This window comes from Sebastes umbrosus, chromosome 12 (genome assembly GCF_015220745.1).
Source record: "Sebastes umbrosus isolate fSebUmb1 chromosome 12, fSebUmb1.pri, whole genome shotgun sequence".
Classification (NCBI taxonomy): Eukaryota; Metazoa; Chordata; class Actinopteri; order Perciformes; family Sebastidae; genus Sebastes; species Sebastes umbrosus.
The window spans coordinates 27,015,977-27,036,556 of record NC_051280.1 but is presented as its reverse complement, the minus strand read 5'-3'; the positions used below and the strand labels follow the sequence as shown (position 1 = coordinate 27,036,556).

Genomic DNA, 20,580 nt, shown 5'->3' with positions numbered 1-20,580 from the left:
AACAAGACTTAATCATCATGTTGGATTTTTTAATGTATATTTAGGGGATATTTGTATATTTCTGTTATTAAAAATAACGAAAAATGTGTACATTTCTGTTATTAAAAATGTCACCATTGTATACATTCATTGTTATATAATCTGTGTTATTCCCATGGTTTCAAACAAGATAAACAAACGCACTAAACTCCTGTATCTCCCAAAGTTCGCCGTTTCACTACAACCACCAAAACAAAGATTGTCCCCCCGCAGCCGCCGTCCTCTGTCTGATGACACAGTTAGCAGTGGAGAGTGAAACATGGCCGGTAGAGGAGGAAAACAGAGCCGCTCGGGTCCTGGTCTTTCGGGTAGAAAAGGTGCAGATGAGCAGGAGGAAGAGGAGCAGCCGCTGCAGGCTGTTCTAGTCGCTGACAGCTTCAACCGGAGGTTTTTCCCGGTGACCAAAGACCAGCCGAGGGTAGGCAGCGAGCTAAGCTAACGAGGAGCTAACTGATGATCCATGCTGTAAACAGAGACAGAGACAGAGCTGCTCTCACACTGATGCGTTATAACAGAGCTTATATGAGCAGCTGTGTTGGTTTTGTTTACTAATACTTGGGGTCTTTTCTCCCACCATGACTGTACAGTTACCTCACTCATGTGTCTGTCTGTATCTGTCATGTTTCCTGATGCTGACAGGCTCTGCTGCCGCTGGGTAACGTTGCCATGATCGACTACACGCTGGAGTTCCTCACGTCCACCGGAGTGCAGGAGACGTTTGTCTTCTGCTGCTGGATGGCCAGTAAGATCAAGGAACACCTGCTGTAAGTTTCACTGATGCTGTCTGTCTACGGTCCAGTTAACAATCCGGTCCCTACAGAAGGACAGGAGGAGTCACACTCACAGCTCAATGAAGCACCTTCTGTAAGGTGGAGGGTAGAAATACACGACTAACACGAGTATTAGGGCCACATTCAGGGAAAGAAATATATCTGAGATTATGAGAATAAAGTCAGAAGTTTACGAGAAAAAGTCGTAATATTATGAGAATAAAGTAATAAGTTTATGAGAATAAAGTCGTAATATTATGAGAATAAAGTCATAAATTTACGAGAAAAAAGTCGTAGTATTATGAGAATGAAGTCATAAGTTTAGGAGAAAATAAAGTCATAAGTTGAAGAGAAAAGTCGTAATATTATGAGAATAATGTCATACGTTTATGAGAAAAAAAAGTCATAATATGAGAATAAAGTCATACGTTTATGAGAAAAAAAGTCATAATATTATGAGAATAAAGACATAATATTATGAGAATAAAGTCATAGGTTTACGAGAAAAAAGTCGTAGTATTATGAGAATAAAGTCAGAAGTTTACGAGAATAAAGTCGTAGTATTATGAGAATAAAGTCGTAATATTATGAGAATAAAGTCAGAAGTTTACGAGAAAAAAGTCGTAATATTATGAGAATAAAGTCATAAGTTTATGAGAATAAAGTCGTAATATTATGAGAATAAAGTAATAAGTTTATGAGAATAAAGTCGTAATATTATGAGAATAAAGTCATAAATTTACGAGAAAAAAGTCGTAGTATTATGAGAATAAAGTCAGAAGTTTACGAGAATAAAGTCGTAGTATTATGAGAATAAAGTCGTAATATTATGAGAATAAAGTAATAAGTTTACGAGAAAAAAGTCGTAATATTATGAGAATAAAGTAATAAGTTTATGAGAATAAAGTCGTAATATTATGAGAATAAAGTCATAAGTTTAGGAGAAAATAAAGTCATAAGTTGAAGAGAAAAGTCGTAATATTATGAGAATAAAGTCATACGTTTACGAGAAAAAAGTCGTAGTATTATGAGAATAAAGTCGTAATATTATGAGAATAAAGTAATAAGTTTACGAGAAAAAAAGTTGTAATATTATGAGAATAAAGTCATAAATTTACGAGAAAAAAAAGTCATATTATGAGAATAAAGACATAATATTATGAGAATAAAGTCAGAAGTTTACGAGAAAAAAAGTTGTTGCTTAAGTCGGCATCGATGCTGGCTCGCTGTTGGAGGGTTTTATAACCCACTTCCGCTCCCCGCTAATTGGTTTGGGATGTCACTTAATATGGCGTAGCCTCCACACGAACGCGCAAACGGAGTGGAAGTGGGTAGGGAGAGGGTGTAGGCGGTGGTTTGGAATTGGGCCTGTGTGTTTGTCCACATCTGTGCATATTGGCCTCAATGAAAGATGTTTGACCTGTCACCTGTGTGTCTTGACAGGAAGTCGAAGTGGTGTCGACCCACGTCTCCAAACACAGTCCACATCATCACCTCAGAGCAGTACCGCTCCCTGGGGGATGTGCTCAGGGATGTTGATGCAAAATCCCTTCTACGCTCAGACTTTCTGTTGGTCTACGGAGACGTGGTGTCGAATATTGACATCAGTCAGGCGCTGCAAGAGCACAGGTAAGAAAGATGTCTGTTTTAAAATAGTCACCATCATATTTCTTCACCACATGCTTTGGAGCTTTTACTGTCCCCAACATCCCTTTTTCGTTTAAAAAGAAACGCTCCATTTTGTGTCACTGCATCTGAGACATATATGTCTGTAAAGGGGAGACTCGTGGGTACCCATAGAACCCTTTTTCATTCACATATCTTGAGGTCAGAGGTCAAGGGACCTCTTAAAAATGGCCATGCCAGTTTTTCCTCGCCAAAATTTTGCGTAAGTTTGGAGCCTCCTTCGCAACAAGCTGGTACGACATGATTTGGACTAATGGATTCCTTGGGTTATTTAGTTTCATACCATCTAGCTTTAAAATTGAGCCCGCTACAACCTCTGAAAGACAGAATAGTGGCCATCAGATTTTAAAGAATTTAATCTAACCATTTTGCAGTACCTCCGCAGCCCAGTAGATGGCACTCTGAGGCCACCAGTGGTTGAGAATAGCTGCTTTATTCAACAGTTTTCCTAAAATTAGATTTAAAAAATTGTAATATATCTCCCTTGCTTACAGTATCGTGATATATCGCAATATATAGAATCGTAACCCCCCGTATCATGGTATGTTATCGTATAGACAGATTCTTGCCGATGCATAGCCCTGTTACTATGTGGCGTTTTGCTTGCTCACAGGTATCGCCGAAAGATGGAGAAGAACATCTCAGTGATGACGATGATGTTCAAGGAATCATCTCCAGGTCACAAGTCCCGCTGCGAGGAAGACGATGTCATCGTCGCTATGGACAGCAAGAGCCAGCGGATTTTACACTACCAGAAGACACAAGGGCTGAAGAGGCTGCAGTTCCCCATGGTAGGAGGAGTTTCACATTTTAATCACATACTTGGGCTAGTTTGGATTGATGGTTGATTGGTCGCTCCTTTTTGTTTGTTTTGCAGAACATTTTCCACAGTGGAAGTGATGAGTTTGAAATCAGACACGACCTCCTGGACTGTCACATCAGCATCTGCTCCCCGCAGGTTAGTTTCCAAACAGACACAGGAGGTCTTGAACTCACCGTTAGTGATTGAGGTAACAAGTTTTTCTCATTTTTTTTTCAGGTTGCTGAGCTCTTCACTGACAATTTCGACTACCAGACTAGGAATGACTTTGTCAGAGGGATGTTGGTCAACGAAGAGGTACAGCGCAGCCATCGGTGATTGAAATTAGGATCATGTTATGCTACAGATGCCATTCAGCGCGTAATTCATGTTATTTCTGTTTAGATTCTGGGCAACCAGATACACATGCATGCCACCAAGGACGGTTACGGCGTCCGAGTGTCGAACCTCCTCATGTACGACTCTGTGTCGTCGGACCTCGTGCGGCGGTGGGTCTACCCGCTCACCCCCGAGGCTAACTTCGTTGACCAGAAGGGACGAAGCTGCACGTTTTCTCGCCACAACGTCTACCGAGGCTCTGGCGTCAGCCTGGGCCACGGCAGCCAGATGGCGGAGAACGTTCTCATCGGCTCCGACACTAGCATCGGCGCCAACTGTTACATTTATAACAGCGTCATCGGGAACAATTGCACCATCGGTGAGCTCCCTGACCAGTGTGATTGAGGTTATATATATTGTACGTAATACAAGTGGTGTTAATAGTACCCTTTTTTAATCACAACAGGTGACGATGTAACGCTGGATCATGCCTACATCTGGAATAATGTGCACATTGCCAGCAACGTGGTGATCAGCCAGTCTGTGGTCTGCGACAAGGCTGAGGTCAAAGAAGGCGTGAAGCTGAATAAACAGTGTGTCCTGGCGTATAATGTAAGCAATGCATGTATTGTCATCATGTATTCGTCACTGTGATTACCAAACCTAGATTTTTTTAGTATAAATCTACCACTTTCTGTGTACCATTTGGTGAAATCTATGACTGTCTCCATCTCATCACTTAATTTGCTTGGATCTGTTTTCAAGGTGGCGATTGGACCAAACATCTCTCTACCCGAGGGCACCGTGGTGTCCATGCACCATCCAGAGGAGGAAGAGGAGGAGGACGACGACGAATTCCTGAGTGACGACGCCGAAGTTGGTCACAGCAAAGACAAAACAAAACTGAAAGGTGCGTATTGACTGCGTACCGACGTAAACGTGAATGAACAAAACGCTTGTTTGTTTGTGGTGATGAGCTGTTTTCTTCTTCTGTCCTCCAGTGTTTAACCCAGCGGAGGTTGGAGCGGAGGGAAAAGGTTACATCTGGAAGGCCAGCAGTCTGGACGACACAGAGGATGAAGAGCTGTCGCAGTGTCTCTGGGGTAGGGTAGCAGCGTAGCTGGCTTGTTAAGTTCATCATTCCCATGATGCTATAGTCCGTGTCTCAGCAGCGTGGCGTTTTCTTCCTGTGCAACAGGTTTGGTGTTGAATCCCGACCCTGAGAGTGAAAGTGAGGACAGCGAGCCCGATGATGCTGACGACCCGGTGATCCCGTCCCCCGAGATGGACGATGTCAACGGTGAGAGTTGTTCATTTCAGCTGTATGTGGAGCTGTAGGAGCGCCACCTACTGGCCAAAGACACAAAATACCAACAAAAAAAGCAGTGATCATAGTCATCCTCTGATTAATCTGATTACTCTCACAAGCTTGATAATGTTTTACAAATACATCCCAGAATGGAATGAATTCATCACTTAATGCTGCAACTAACTATAATTTGCATCACAGATTAACCTGTTGACTTTTTTAAAATGAATGTAGTAATTGTTTATAAAAAACAAATAACAATGTAATTTAGTACTAATTATTACTAAACATGGATAATAAAGTTTCCGTAATGAATGCATATTTACTATAATTAAATGGGTCTTTCCTCTGGAGAGCAGCATTTTATTTTAAACCCTGACAACTAACTAAACATTGTCTCTTTTTTAATCTATAATTACTACCAAATTTAACAGTTCTTTCCAGGAAACCTTTTTAGAAAAACATGATTAGAAATATGCAAAAAATGGTTATAAGCGTTACCACTGGTATTAAAGTCAACAGAATCTGTTTAAAATCATGTCTTTATACTAAGATGATCGAATGGCCTCTGATTTTCTCCCTGTTGTGTGTTTGGGTTGAGCCGTCCTCCTTTCTGACTCTTGTTCTTTGGTCTGTTCATGTGTAGTCTTCCATATGGAGGTGCTGGGGACTCTGCAGAGAGGCTTGGAGGAAAACATCAGCTTTGACAATCTTGTCCTCGAGATCAACTCTCTCAAGTAAGGAGGAACTTAAAAATTGCCCGCAGTCCTATTTCTCTCTTTCAAAACTTTTTTGCACATTCAGTTTGACGCCCTCATTCTCTTCAGGTACGCCTACAACATCACTCTGAAAGAGGTAATGCAGATTTTAACCAGAGTGGTGCTGGAGTATCCTTTCCAGCAGCAAGGCCCACAGCTTACCACGTCACAATACGCTGGTCTGCTCATACCGGTAAATATGTTATTTTTTTTCTACAGTGTAGACGCTGCTAGAAGTAAAGCTCCTCAATTTTTAGTTCTCACTTTTGTCTTTGTGCTCCTCTCAGTTGCTGGACAAATGGGCGCCGGTGTTTAAGAACTACGTGAAGAGAGCACAGGACCATCTGGACTGTCTGTCTGCCTTCGAGGAGCACTTCCTGGAGCAGGAGACTCACTGGGCTGCTATGGTCAAGGTCAGGGTCAATCACCATTACCGCCACTACACTCAGTAATCTGCTGAATTTTATACAAGTTGAACTGACAGTCATCGAATATTAGGAACCATGTCATTCTGCAGCTTTACGCTGCATTCATCAAGCCTGGTTTGAACCTGGTGCTGAAGATGCTGTGTTTTTATTTTCCATGCAGGTCCTGATGAGCATGTACCAGCACGAGATCCTGGAGGAGGAGATGATACTACGTTGGTTCTCCCAGGGAGCCACTACCGACAAGAGCAGACAGCTCCGCAAGAACCAGGGGGTAGGTAGCTGGGTTCACATAGGACACTATTTATAACATCATTTCATAATTACACTGTAAAGGGTTGAAGTATGGATGATGTGGTAAGAGAATGTTTACCAGCTGGTGTCAGCACAACAGAACATATACATAAAATGCATTCAACAATGATTTAAGACAGTGTAGAGGAAGATAAAATGAAGCAGAATCAAATTAATAGAAATGGACAAAAAAATATATTAGACACTAGGATAGGTCACTGCTGTTTAACCAATGTGACTGGATATATTAATATAAACTATGTATGGAGGACCAAACCAGACTTGAAAGGAAGAAAAGAAAAACGTCAGTTAAATAAATAAATAAATAATAGAGAAATAAAGTCATGATTCACGTAGGTGTGGTCTTCAATTGATCATTTCCTTTTTCTACAATATCTAAATACTAAAGAGAATCACAAAGCAGTGACTGGTTTGAACTATAATCTTGTTTGCAAAGAGGAATATGTCATGTGACCAGTCTAGCAGCATGTCTTGCTGAATATTTGACAAAATTCTGTGACGCTCCCATTATTTACATGAAATAAATTACATCACAATCCAATTTGCAATTTGGATATTTCTCAAATTACTTGAATGTATTTTGAATTTTTGTCACTTTCTCACAACCCCGTCCTGATAAATGTTTTCCTCCAACAGCTTCAGAAGTTCATCCAGTGGTTGAAGGAGGCCGAGGAGTCATCAGAGGAGGAAGGGGAATAACGAGGAGCACTTAAATAAAGGACAAATATGAAAAACTTGAAAACTGTTGTTTTGAATAAAGGGATTCAGGCAGTTGGTTTTACCCTCCACAGCAGCTTTCTGCCACTAATATCCACCAGGATGTTTCTCTGTACAGTTCAAGCCGATATACATTTTATCACACAGCGCCACGTCATGTAAGGGCTGTGTGTTATGAGCGTCAATATCCAAATAAAGAAGAAAGACCCTCAAACTGCTTGGAAATGTATCACCTATCTCACTTTTCTGTCAACAACACGTTTAGGTTTTAAAAGAGGATTTATTAAATACAAAAACCACACCACTTTAAAAAAAGATTGTGTACAACAGTATTTAGCGTCCTTTATTGTCCACAGTGACTGTCATAAAACAATACAGTAAAAACATGATGATCTAAGAGGTAGAAGATGATATCTGCTAAATAGATTCAGCCCAAATCACCTTAAAGTTGGATTTTAATTCCACCCTGTCTGGACATTAAGATGAACGGAATCTTGGACTGACAGTGATGAAATATTTGTAATTTCTTTGATCAGGTTCACAGTTAAAATGTTGCAATCAAAATGTAAAGTAAAAGATTGTGAAAAGAAATGACACCACATAACCCCTTAAACTGATTTTCTCTTAAATTATGTAAAAAGAAAAAATACAATTTCATTACAAAAATAAAATGTTCCCTTGACAAAGGAACCTTTCTAAAGTTAATAAATCTAATAAAGTTGAATATCCTGTGTGCTCAGGCTTTCTTTTTAATCACTTATCACATAATACTTCTTTTGATAATTATGGTCCAGTGACTGCAGAAGAAATTAGCGACAGCTTAGAGGCCACATTGGGTTTCAAGCTAATTTGTACTTTTCATAGCTTGACATGCCATTAGCCCTACAAGATTCATCTCGTGGCAAGGCCCCATTCACCCTCCTATAAAGTGGACTCTTTTAGGCCTACAGACCCTCTAATTATTGTTTTCATCAGACTAAACTGCCGTACTCCGCCTGTGCTCGCATCATCAAGTGTAGGATTTGGGTTTATATAGTAGAGAGCTTCTACAAGATACTAACACGGTTACAAATCTTTTCAGTGGTCCATTAAGTACGGTGGCTACGAGGGGCAAAACAGAACAACATTAGATAAAACACAAATAAAAATAAAAAAACAAAAAAATTCAACATAATAACACTTAAGAAACTTAGAAAATACAGAATTAACTTGGGCTCTGTCTAATTGCGAACAAAAATTGTTGTTGCTGTTAATTTGTTTCCAGTTTTGATGTGTTTTCTAATTTGTAAATGTTTTCTAAAATGTAATTTTAGTAATGTATGTTTCTAATACGGCTATGTTCCAAATCGCATACTTTTTCTTTTTAATTTTAGTACATACTGCAGCTGCCCTTAAAAAAAGTATGCAATGTTGCATGCAGTATGCACAAAGAGTACAGAAGCAAAACTCTGGTCATTATTTTTTTTTTGACAACTCCTGACATTTTGGACTGAAAACACTTATTATATTTTTAATATTGTATTGTTCAACACAGGCCATTTCGGTAGAATATGACAATAGGATAGAAATAATTTAGTTTTATGTTTGTACGGCACTTTTTAGGCAGATGTTTTACTGGCGTCCGATAGTCCAAAAACGGCGGAAGCGTAGCTCTGCTGCTGGAAATGAACAATTGACTTTCACTTCTTGGTCATATACGTTCTTTGGTATGAATACAACTGGGACATACTACTTCCTCATAACATTGCGCTTTGAACACTTTGAGGATTGTGGGTCAGAATAGCCAGAAAAGCATGCTGGGTTGCATACTGCAAAATGCGACCAGATGTGGTGCAACATCCTGTTTTTTTTTGGCACACAGCACTTGACATACTATGTATTGGGACATACTTAATCTTTTTCTGCCCTACCAAATAGTATGGTTGTGTGGGTATTGGAAAGCACAGTTAGTTTTGTCCAAAATTGTTGTGTTTTGCCCCTCACGGCCACCGTAGTTAAGGCTTTGATGCACCTACTGACATGACATCAGGATGGTGCTATGGAAGATAAAACACCTGAAGCAGTATTGGGACACCCATAAACCTGTCATACAGCTTTTTTAACCTGCAGTATCAACGTCTACAAGCCTACTTCGACCTGTCTTCCCTTTTTCCCACCAAGCCGTAAATAACTCCGGCTAGAAGAGAAGCCCCCGTGATGCCGGTAACAGCGGTCAGCGTCTTCCACATGCTTGCTGATCTCTCGTGCCGGTCCATGAAGCTCCTGTAGTCAGTGGGCACCAGGATGAACTTGCGGCCGTCCTGCGGGGCCTGCAGCCTCATCACCTGACCCCCCTCCAGCACCACCTCACCAAAACCAGTCAGGGTGGTCCCCAACCGCAGCAGCTCCTCGCTCTCTTCCATCGCCACCGGTTTCTCCCCGCTGAGGCCCTGCATCACCACGTTCACCAAGCCCTCCTCGGCACGTCTCACTTTGAAATAAACCCTGTCCAGGTAGAACCCAGAGGCCTCCAGAGGGCTCTGAATCTTCACGTACAAGTTGGTGATGTAGGCTCCAGGGCTGACCAGACTGAAAGGCACTGAGTTGTTGGTTTCTTTTCTGTTCGTTGTCCGAGAATTCCTGGAAAAGTAAACTGTTATTAACAGGTTAGTAGATTAGATAGAGACAGATAGAGGTTTTATTTTGTAGTCTAAATGTACCATGTCTTGGTGAGGGAGTTCCAGTACTTCCAGTGCTCCTCCACTGCTATCTTCTGGATCACACCAAAGCATCGTGGGACAAACTGGCTGGCCAGAGGCTCCCCATCTGCCTGCACCATACCTCAAAACAGACATGAAGGAAACTTTAAAATATCTGTGACTGATAGTAAACTTAGAAAAACGTTGACAATGTACAGACTGAGTGGACACAGCCTGGACATAGAAACAGGCCTTCACAGGCAGAGCAGACTACCCCAGGAGGCCAGGCTGTGTTCACATTGTCATACAAGAGAGGTGGAAACAGAATCTCATTTCTTACTGTGCTGTGAGAAATATAAGGATGTGAGAGATGTTTTCTTTGAAATAAATAACATATGTCCTATGAGTTCATACATCTCCTCGATGCTCAGAAAATACCATACTTATGTGGGGAGAAAAAAATCAATGTGCAATATTAGCTGCAAAATATGTTGACTGTTGCCATACAATAAGAGGTGCTACAAGCTCCGAACATGTTTCTGATTGACTACATCTGTAAAGAATGTATATTTAAAATGTATTTGGTATATTGTGATTGTGATTATTTTTTGTGAAATGTAATTATTCGTTAATATGTAATTTAGTTTTGGCAATAATGTAACCTGAACATTCATGCCAATAAAGCTTATTTGAATTTGAATTTGACTGATCCCATTCAAAACTGCATTTAAAAAATGTTAATTCTAGACCTGTTTGTACCTTCAACAGCAACATATTGAAGTCGCTTGTGAGGAGACGCTCTCAGTACTCTGACCAAATGTTGGTCTGGCTTGAAAAGGGGTATTTCCTAAAATGAAAAAAAAAAATATCAATAAGCATTTCATTCATCATTACAAGACTAGAGCTGTGTTAACACTTTAATAACATTGATGTAGTCTGGTCTACTTGCCTTCAGCTTTTTCAACTCTTTTTTCTTTTCTTGGTATAAATGGTAGAAAAGACTAGAGAAGGCAAAGCTGGAGCCGACACCAATCAGCACCAGCGAGTTTACAGGGAAGTCACTCATACCTGTATATCTGTATCTATATGAGAGGAAGTTATAAACAAACAGAAGACAAAGTACACAAGGTCGTTATCAGTGTGGAAGTACGTCATGTGTTTCTGAAGAATAACTGCATTAATGGAATAAAACGTACCTGTTAAACTAGCAGTTAAATCTCTGCTTCACACACACCTGCAGGTTGGGCACAGAAATCGAAAACAAAAGCTGTTGTTTCATTTCCTTGTTTGCTCATGTTGCGTCACTTTTCATCAGCCAATAGGAAATAAGCAGCAGCATCAGCCAATAGGAAATAAGCAGCAGCATCAGCCAATAGGAAATAAGCAGCAGCATCAGCCAATAGGAAATAAGCAGCAGCGTCAGCCAATAGGAAATAAGCAGCAGCATCAGCCAATAGGAAATAAGCAGCAGCGTCAGCCAATAGGAAATAAGCAGCAGCATCAGCCAATAGGAAATAAGCAGCAGCATCAGCCAATAGGAAATAAGCAGCAGCGTCAGCCAATAGGAAATAAGCAGCAGCGTCAGCCAATAGGAAATAAGCAGCAGTATCAGCCAATAGGAAAGCAGCATTTTTAATGAGGGTTTTTGACCACCAGGTAGCAGCAGTGTCCTGGCTGAAACCGTAGACTGTATATAAAGAGTATATGGTTGAAACAGGTATTATTTCTTGCAGACTTACAGTAAATTTACACTGTTTAACATAATGTTAGCAATGTGTTAAGACGTTTTTGCCCCTTGGGTTTCTGCAGTCTACCTGAACTCTCTATTTGCCATTTGTCATTAAGCCCACACTCACTTAAAACCAGTTGTGGAAGATATTGTCCAATCATTTACTTAGTAAAAGTAGCAATACCACACATAGAGTACTCTATTACAAGTAAAAGCCCATTCCAAATTTTACTTAAGTGAAAGTAAGGTAAAATTCTGTAGTTTAATCTGTAGCCATGCATCATATTTTGGTAGCAGGTAGCAGCAGTGTCCTGGCTGAAACCATAGACTATATAAAGAGTCTAGTTTATTACTTTCTTTCTTGTGTGCTCCAGCGCACCTAAATTTCATCTCAGCACCCCTAGAAAATACTTATCAAACCCTCTGACATCCCAGCCGACTGTCTTTAAGAGGTTGTAACAGGCTCAGTCTTAAAGCAAGAGTGAAGATATTGGTATCATATGAAATTACAAAACCTAAGGCATCCATGTCATGTCAGCTTGTTGGGAAGGAGGCTAAATAACGCTCTGGCATGGCCATTTTCAAAAGGGTCGTTTGACCTCTCAACTCAAAACATGAAGATTTTCCACCATTGCTTGATGTAGGAGAGTCTGAAATTGGTGCAAAAACATTTAAATCACCAGATTGCAGGAAATTACATATATATATATATATTTATAATATTTTTATTTAAGAAAAGAATATTATTCACAGATATTTAACACAGAACATTTTTACTTTTCTCCCACGGCCTAGACAAAATAATGTATAATAACATACAGTATCCACACAGGGGATGATGGTTCAATATTAAGTAATAAAGTTAATAATAATACAATTAAATAAATTAAAATATAAAAAAATAATGTAAATAACCAAAAGCTAAAATAAATCAATCAATCAAATAAATTAAAATAAATAAAATAATGTAAATAGCCAAAAGAAAAAATAAATAAATAAAATAAAAATTACTTTCTTTCTTCAGCACTTTACTTTAGTAAAAGTACGAAAGTATTGGCAACCCTCGTGCTTAACCCTCTGAGACCCACAATAGACCAGTTTTTGTCTTTTTTTAGGGGGGTACAGGGGCTCTTTAGGGGGAGATAGCAGGTCAGCAGTAGATGTCACATAGAAGTGGTGTACATCATCTGAAAGCTGGGAACTTGAACATGAATTTAAGATGCAGCTCAGCACTGTGTGACAAGTTTTTCTAGTCATTAATAAGAAATACAAATGAATGAAGGAATGAATTAAAATGAATTGTAAAAGTGTACAAGGGTTTAGAACATTCCCGTGCCATTCCCATGCTCTATTATGTCTCATAAGTTGTTGCAGCAATTTTTGGAGTTGAGGAAATGGCTACTATGGGTACTAACATCATCACACATGAATACAATTGGGCTCATTAGATCCAGAAGAGTCTCAGCTTTACGGTGATACCCGATTTATGTAATTCCAAGACTGTTTAGGGACTCCAGTATGCAGAAATATTCAAACACACCATTTTAGAATAGAAGAAAATAACACATTTATACTGCATGAAAAAAACTGCATGGTTTTTGCCATTGATTATCATAAAGTGGGCATGTCTGTAATGGGAAGACTCGTGGGTAACCATAGAACCCATTTTCATCCACATATCTTGAGGTCAGAGGTCAAGGGACCCCATTGAAAATGGCCATGCCAGTTTTTCCTCAATAAAATTTAGTCCAAGTTTGGAGCGTGATAGATACCAGATACCATATATACGATATATAATATGCTGTATCAGATGATACAATACGATATACTTTATTACCCCCTTAGGGAAATTTGTCTTGGACTCACGTGCTGCACACATAATATGACACTTGAAATATCGACTTATCATATAGCTGCCTCCATAGTAATAATAATAAACAGACAACATATATCAAAGCAACATGAACTAAAGCACATCACAACCACACATTACACATATTGCACAAATTACACAACCAGTGATAAGAACAAGCAACATATCGCATGACCCGTCATCATATCATGAATCTGTTGCACAAACTCCTCGCATCCTACATGAACCCCTGCAGCCTCAAGCAACATTATTTAAATTTTTTATTGAGTTAGGCATAAATGAGTTTTTAAAGCGGTTAAATTTACATCGGGGTGCTCTATATCGCCTGCCAGAGAGAAAAGCTCACACTCGGCGTGGAGAATATGTGACGGATCAGACAATATATTCTCTGTTCTGGCCTGAGAACAGACTGCTCATATATTGACTGGAGGGACTGGTGTTCATTCCTCCCCATAACCTTCATGACAGTCTGTACCAGACAAAGAAGCTTGGATTTGAACTGAACAGAGAGATTGCTGTACCATGCTGACATGTTCAATTATTATACAACCTGGTAAAATACAAACATAATCCTCTGATCCACCCCAAACACCCTGAAAGTATAGTCTTTGCTGTAAATGAGAACACAAGGTCTTGTCGAAGTGAATGCCAAGGTATTGGAGACTTTTACTTGTATCAGATTTTTTTACGCTTTGGTATTACCTTTGTCCTCTGAACACTTCTACCCATTGGTGACTCTTTTTAGGGGTGCTCTAGCACAGTCTGAATGATGTAGTCTTGAATGTGATGAGTAATTTTATGGAGACTGTAACAGGATGCGTACGTCTCTGAGGTGTGAGCAGCTCCACGAAGGAGGTTTTTCTCTCCTCAGATTGTTTTATTATGATGACATTTAGCGGCCTGAACATATCAATCTAATCTACCCAGTGTTTCACAAGATATGAATAAAAAAACAGAGTGGTGTTTTCTTCTTTCCTCCTGTTAATCATCTTATGACCTCTCAGTTTTACCTCGTATGACTCCCTCAAGAGATCCATATCACCTAAGTACACTGAAGCAGTTAATCCTCTGATTATGTCTTTACTGTAAGTTGCCAGCGTTGACCAACGTAATACACCAATACATCATAAAGGAAAGCGTCACAGCTTCCTTTTTTTCTCTCTCTTCTCTCTCTGTGTACTGACTAGCTGACTATATCTTGGCAAACAGTGTTTGACTGTGAATAGCACCTGTTTTACATACCAGGTCATATTTTCTCCTGTCATTTGAATGCTGGGTTCACAATTGTTTCCAGCAGACCTTTTTTTTCTCCAGTCTGTGAAAACAGTTGCGTATATTGAAAATGTATCTGCACTGCAGGAAATACTGGAATGGACCTCTGTTGGTCCACAAATAGCGGGGAATCTTCAGGAGCATCTTTTGACACCATGACTTTACAGTTTAATTCAACACCAAGAGAAGAGATGAGGAGAGACACAACACAAGACCAAAGAATGCCTTTATTTAGAGCTGCTTTTGTCCCTAAGTTGCTTAACTCCCAACCCATTCAGGCGTTGCTTCATTCCTCTTTGATATGTCCTTGACTGCTCACTGAAAGCAAAACGGCATTCAGTTCAGAATAATGACGTCGGTCAGTATCCGTATTGTTGGAACACCTGTCACTCACGCAACCTTGGTGGAGCGTCTCCAAACCTGCATGGAACAAACCCGTCTGATGACACTGACAACACGGAGGGTCTCATATCTTTGTGGAAATATGCAGCGGTTGCACAAATGGATTGATGCAAAACAGAGCAATACATCAAGACAATATGAAAAGTCTGTCATAATTTGTTTAGTGAATAGTCTTAGCCTAATGAATAGTCTTGGCTAATGAATAGTTGCTATTGTTATTTCATCAGCAAAATATGTCCCTGAATCCTCCTGTCTGACTTCCACAGCTCTAGATTCTGTCATATTTGTTTTAAAGATGCACACACACCCTTTGGCCTCCTTCCTCTCACTGAGGAGTGAGAGTAGACAAAAGACACACTGCTTCAGAGCCGCCAGCCTGACAAACTAAAGAGGAAAAAGATGAGGCTGTTGGGAATATCAACATTTTCCTCAGACCTATTATAAAGTTACGAAGAAAAACAATATACGACTAAAATTAGTTATCCAATAATAATGGATGTTTAACACAAATGTCTGCATTTATTGTACATCAGAAGCCTTTGAGAGAAGGAGACTCTGTGGCCTTGAAAATGGAAGGTCTAGTGCCCAGTAACACCAGTAGAGATGTTGACATGTGACCTCAGTAAGAAGTTTGGTTGAGTCTGCAGCCATGCTAGCAGAGGCCTGTACTACGAAGCAAATTCAACATACCCAGAGTACCTTCTCATTATCTGGCTTAACTAACCCTAACAACCGCGATCCCGCTTAACGATCCTACGACGCTGGTTATCAACTCGGTAAATCAACCCGGGGTTTCTCAATCTGGCTATGAGCGCGTTCACATGAACGGGAGGTGTTTGCAGCATAGGACCAATCACAAAGTCTACTGGACAAATCTGCTGTCAGCAGAGCGGCACATTTTACAAACCAAGAGCAAACTATAATATTAGACAAATACCAAGAAGTTAAACACATAATCCAGACTAATAGTAGGAGACAATGGGAGAGAGTAACTCCCTTTTGGTGTGGATTTTGGGCTTTATAACTTTGCAGACCTCTTACATGCACAAAAAACTATATAACACACTAAAGGAAAGGGAAAAAGCACAAAAGCATAATGGGTCCTCTTTGAATGATGGATGACGTGCTTGAGAAGTGTTTGGTGCACTTTCAACGCCCCTGAGATAATAACAAAAAACATGTTTTTAACGAAGAAAAACAGAGCTGTTTTTCTTAGTTCCTTAGATGAGATTTGTTTGATTGCGTCCTTTGACAAAATTAAATAATATTCCTCGTCTCGTTGTTTCATTCTGTCATTGAAGCAAACACACACATACACACACAAACACACACACAAACACAAACACACGCACACACATACACACACACACACACACAGATTTACATTGCTTTTGGTTTCCCTGCTGAGAAGAGAATTTCATTCTGTGATCTTCATTTCCGTTTGATGTGTTTGGTGCACCTTCAAACTGCCATAATTTCTCTCCATTAAAATATCCAGCGTGTTGACTGACAGCTCGTAGGTCGATACAGACATTTCCATCAGCACCTCGTTGTGCTCCACAGGTAGCTTCTCAGGGTGCAGCGTTATATTTCAGCTTGAATTTACGCAGCAATTACCAACATCAAATAATTCCCGCATTCGTTTGGAGCGATTAACGCTTTAGTTTCTGTAAACGAGACCCCTGCAGGTTCTGATTGGCACCACATCTCAATTGTGAAGTGTTGTGAACGATCGCTTTACAGCATAAAACAGGAAGATGTTGCTGATCTAATCTAATCTAAAAGCTTCCATTGTTCCGAGCAGAGAAAGATGACAAATAGAGAAATTGTAAACATGTTTATTCTCTTCGGAAGCAAAGATCATATTTATGACAGAGGGTTTATGAGAAATTGAAAACACTAGAGGGTTTGGAACATTATGATAGAAGTAAATGATGGTTATCCCCATGCTATGTTGTGTCTCATAATTTGTTGCAGCCATTTTTGTGGTTGATACCATTTGTTACACAGATTTGGTGCTAAATTTAACCGTTTTAACGTCATCACACATGAATACAGTTGGGCTCATTTGATCCACAGGAGTCTCAGCTTTACAGTGATACCAAATTTATGTAATTCAAGACTGTTTACTTGCCCGAAACTGCCTGTGATTATCATAAAGTGGGCATGTCTGTAAAGGGGAGACTCGTGGGTACCCATAGAACCAATTTTCATTCACATATCTTGACGTCAGAGGTCAAGGGACCCCTTTGAAAATGGACATGCCAGTTTTTCCTCGCCACAATTTAGCTTAACTTTGAAGCGGCCTATTTAGTCTAACTCAATTTAGCTTCCCTGTAGCTCTAAAACTGAACTTCCTGCAGCTTCTGAAAAACAGTAAAGTCGGTCGGGATTGCGGGCGTGCCTCAGAGGGTTAAACATGCTTTGCATTAGTAAGTAAGTCAAGGATGTGTGCATATAGATCAGGCCTCAGAAAGCAACACAGGAAGCACAAGATACCAGGGATAGAAAGGGGCTTTCTGTCCTGAAATTCCACAAGATTTATCCAGAAGAGCTCAAAAGCTCAAACATCTACTTTCATCCGAGACGGAGGTTATTCTGACATCCATCAAAGCTTTCGTGAACCTCGGTGACCCGCTCGCTGATCGTAAAACCAGACCAGTAAAACGTACAAGGTAAAGCACATGCTGCCACTGGAGGAGTCAGTCAGTGCATGGAAACAAGGAGCGGTCCTGTGCATTGTTCTCAGTTAGAACATGTATTCCTCATGGTTGGAAGTAAATGACTCAATCCTCTTCACACTATGCACACTGATGATGGCAACCATCTGACCAGAGACACTGCATGCTTTTGCACATTGCAGAACTTCTAGAGAGGGCAGACATATTTTTCAGTCTCAGTTCCCACACTATTTTTTTTTGTTGATGAATTATGAGCTTTATAACTCTCTATTCCCCCAACCACTTCACATACATATGTGCACCATGCATCATTCTCTGAGCACATACAGCAGCATTATCTTATCTGTCTGCTTCATATCGGAGAGCCTACTGAGAGAAACGGATTTTTATTGCATGTAACTACACGGTTCACGTGATTGACTACAGTATATGGTCTTCTATATGGTGTGAGCCAATAATAATAATAAAAAGAAGACGTCTTAATGGTTCTTGTGCGTATTTTGTTGGACACAGTTGAGTCACAGTCAAGCGCAGCTGATGACCTAATCTATAGATGCAGTCATGTTTTAGTAATATTCCTCAGCCTTTATTTTTCAGCTATATGCACTACACAGATGGGTGACAAATAATAAAAAACAACAACATAAATTGTCTTATGTAGGTGTTCATTCACATCAGTATCATCCTCATCAAACTATTTATGCTCCACACATTTATTCAGATTTTTCCTTTAATATGTCACCTGTCTGTCTGTAAGTCCTCAAAGGACTCATATTTCTGAGGTACTCAATGAGGTGGAGGAAGTACCGGTTATATCTACACAGGGAGCGGTCCTCGTCACAGAGCCGGCCACAGTGTCTCTACAGTAGCCCAGATCAGACAAACCAAACACCGGCTCTAGATAGGGCCATAAACGTTTACCAGTTTTTGCGACCGTAGTTCTCCTACACGCTTGGCACACGGGAGAAGTCTCACTTGGTTGCAATCTGCAACCTCACCACTAGATGTCGCTAAATCCGATACGCTGCACCTTTAAATAAAAGTAGTCTACCTTCTGCATTCAAAATTTTTCAAATATTCATCAGCAGTATCAAAGTGAAAATATGGGTTCTGCAAAAAAATGGCCCCTGTGACTGATATTAGTATATATATGACACTGTTGATTGTTAATACTGATGCATCAAGTATAAGTAGCATTACACTGTCGAAGATTGTTCAGTCCAATGGTTCCCAACCTTGGAGGGGTCAGGCCCCTAATTCATAAAGTGAATCTGGGGAGAGGAACCACGAAAAAAACAAGTTCTCACTCATCTTCAACCTCTTATCCGGGGTCAGGTCGCGGGGGCCACAGCTCCAGCAGGGGACCCCAAACTTCCCCTTTCTCAGGCCATATTAACCAGCTCTAACTGGAGGATCCCGAGGCGTTCCCAGGCCAGTGTGGAGATATAATCAAAAAAAGAAAAAGTTATGTTTGTTTTTTTCTGTGAAGTATTGGATACTTTTTCTTCTGTTTGAGCCTCAAACTGTTTTAAAAAAAAAATCAAACCATTTAAAACATATAGAGGGGAAACGTCTCTTTGGTAGAACTGCTAACAACTCATGGACATCTGAAACATAACAAGGGAACCGACGAAACACTGTTGTATTTGTAAGTCACAAGCCAAAAAGAGGGTGGAAGGGTGGAAGCCGCAGGTTTAATCCTTTATTATGAATTGTGTTTTACAACTTTTATCATGTTTTTTTAATGTAAATTCCTACATATTCTGTTAAATAAATGTAGTGGAGTCAAACGTGTAGTATAAAACTAATAATAAATAAGTACAAGTACCTCAAATTGTAGCTACTTAAAGATTCTCTATACAATATCCAGAGCCGCTCTGCACTGCTCTCATACGGCGGTTACAGCTGATCACGCCGCCTCGACCGACGTCGCCGCAGCAGAAGCACCCACCCTCCGGTTCCCCCCTGGTAAACACTGTTAGCTACGAGCTGCTGGCTCAGCTGTCGCCATGTTGGGGTCAGTTGCAACATCTAACTTCTTCCATTCAAATAAATACTGTGATTGATATGTCATATGTAATCATCTTTAAATTGTTTGGTTAATTAGCAGACAGATACAAGTTAAATATATAAATATTTAGTTGGTCGAGTCCAGATAGTCTCTGAGTAACTGAGAGAAATGCAAAAAAGAGTTGCAACCGTCCCCTGTCTCCCCTACTCGGTTACTTTCCACCACTGCCTTTGTTCCTAAAGTAGAAACTCAGGGAAGAGAAATATGCAAATAGCAAATGCAAAGTTGTGATATAACACAACATTGCAGCCATGTAGAATAAATATGGTAGCCTATTACAATAGACTTTTTTCTTTTTTTTTTTTTGCATTATATGTTTGCTTATAACAAACAGGCTATAGAAAATGAAACAAAGGGTCGTGTCTTTATTTATAATAATAATGATAATACATTTTATTTATATAGCGCTTTTCTGGATACTCAGAGACACTTTACACAGATAAAATGATCTTAAAAACAAGGACATCTTTAAAATATAAAAATATAAAAACACAATATTTATGGATAGCCATGGGCTACAGTAGTTCTTTCTTTGAAGTTATGTGTGTTTACACAATCATCTGCTGACATTCACAGGTGATCTGTCATTGGTTACTTGTTGGTTGTTCAAGGTAAAACCTGAGAGGGAGGAGGAGGAGGAGGAGGAGGGTGTCAGGAAAGGAGGAGGAGGAGGAGGAGGAGGAGGAGGAGGAAGAAGAGGAGAGGAGGAGAGGAGGA

At 39.9% G+C, this 20,580-nt stretch overlaps 2 protein-coding genes across 2 annotated transcripts; one reads left to right on the top strand and one right to left on the bottom strand.

Moving 5' to 3' along the window:
- The first annotated feature begins 252 nt into the window (after nt 1–252).
- Nucleotides 253–7,386, top strand: eif2b5 (eukaryotic translation initiation factor 2B, subunit 5 epsilon). The gene is made up of 16 exons (XM_037788763.1): nt 253–457; nt 679–803; nt 2,253–2,438; nt 3,109–3,286; nt 3,373–3,453; nt 3,535–3,612; nt 3,700–4,012; nt 4,100–4,245; nt 4,399–4,543; nt 4,635–4,736; nt 4,832–4,933; nt 5,589–5,679; nt 5,770–5,893; nt 5,988–6,113; nt 6,289–6,399; nt 7,077–7,386. Exons 1-16 carry the CDS (start codon nt 299–301, stop codon nt 7,137–7,139), a joined length of 2,130 nt encoding a protein of 709 aa, XP_037644691.1. The 5' UTR covers nt 253–298; the 3' UTR covers nt 7,140–7,386.
- Nucleotides 7,387–7,474: 88 nt separating this feature from the next.
- On the bottom strand, nt 7,475–11,139 carry LOC119499446 (mitochondrial ubiquitin ligase activator of nfkb 1-A). Its single transcript, XM_037788766.1, has 5 exons — nt 11,032–11,139; nt 10,785–10,917; nt 10,595–10,682; nt 9,857–9,977; nt 7,475–9,776 (listed from the first exon to the last, which is right to left on the bottom strand). Exons 2-5 carry the CDS (start codon nt 10,899–10,901, stop codon nt 9,284–9,286), a joined length of 819 nt encoding a protein of 272 aa, XP_037644694.1. The 5' UTR covers nt 10,902–10,917; nt 11,032–11,139; the 3' UTR covers nt 7,475–9,283.
- Between the last annotated feature and the right edge of the window lie 9,441 nt (nt 11,140–20,580).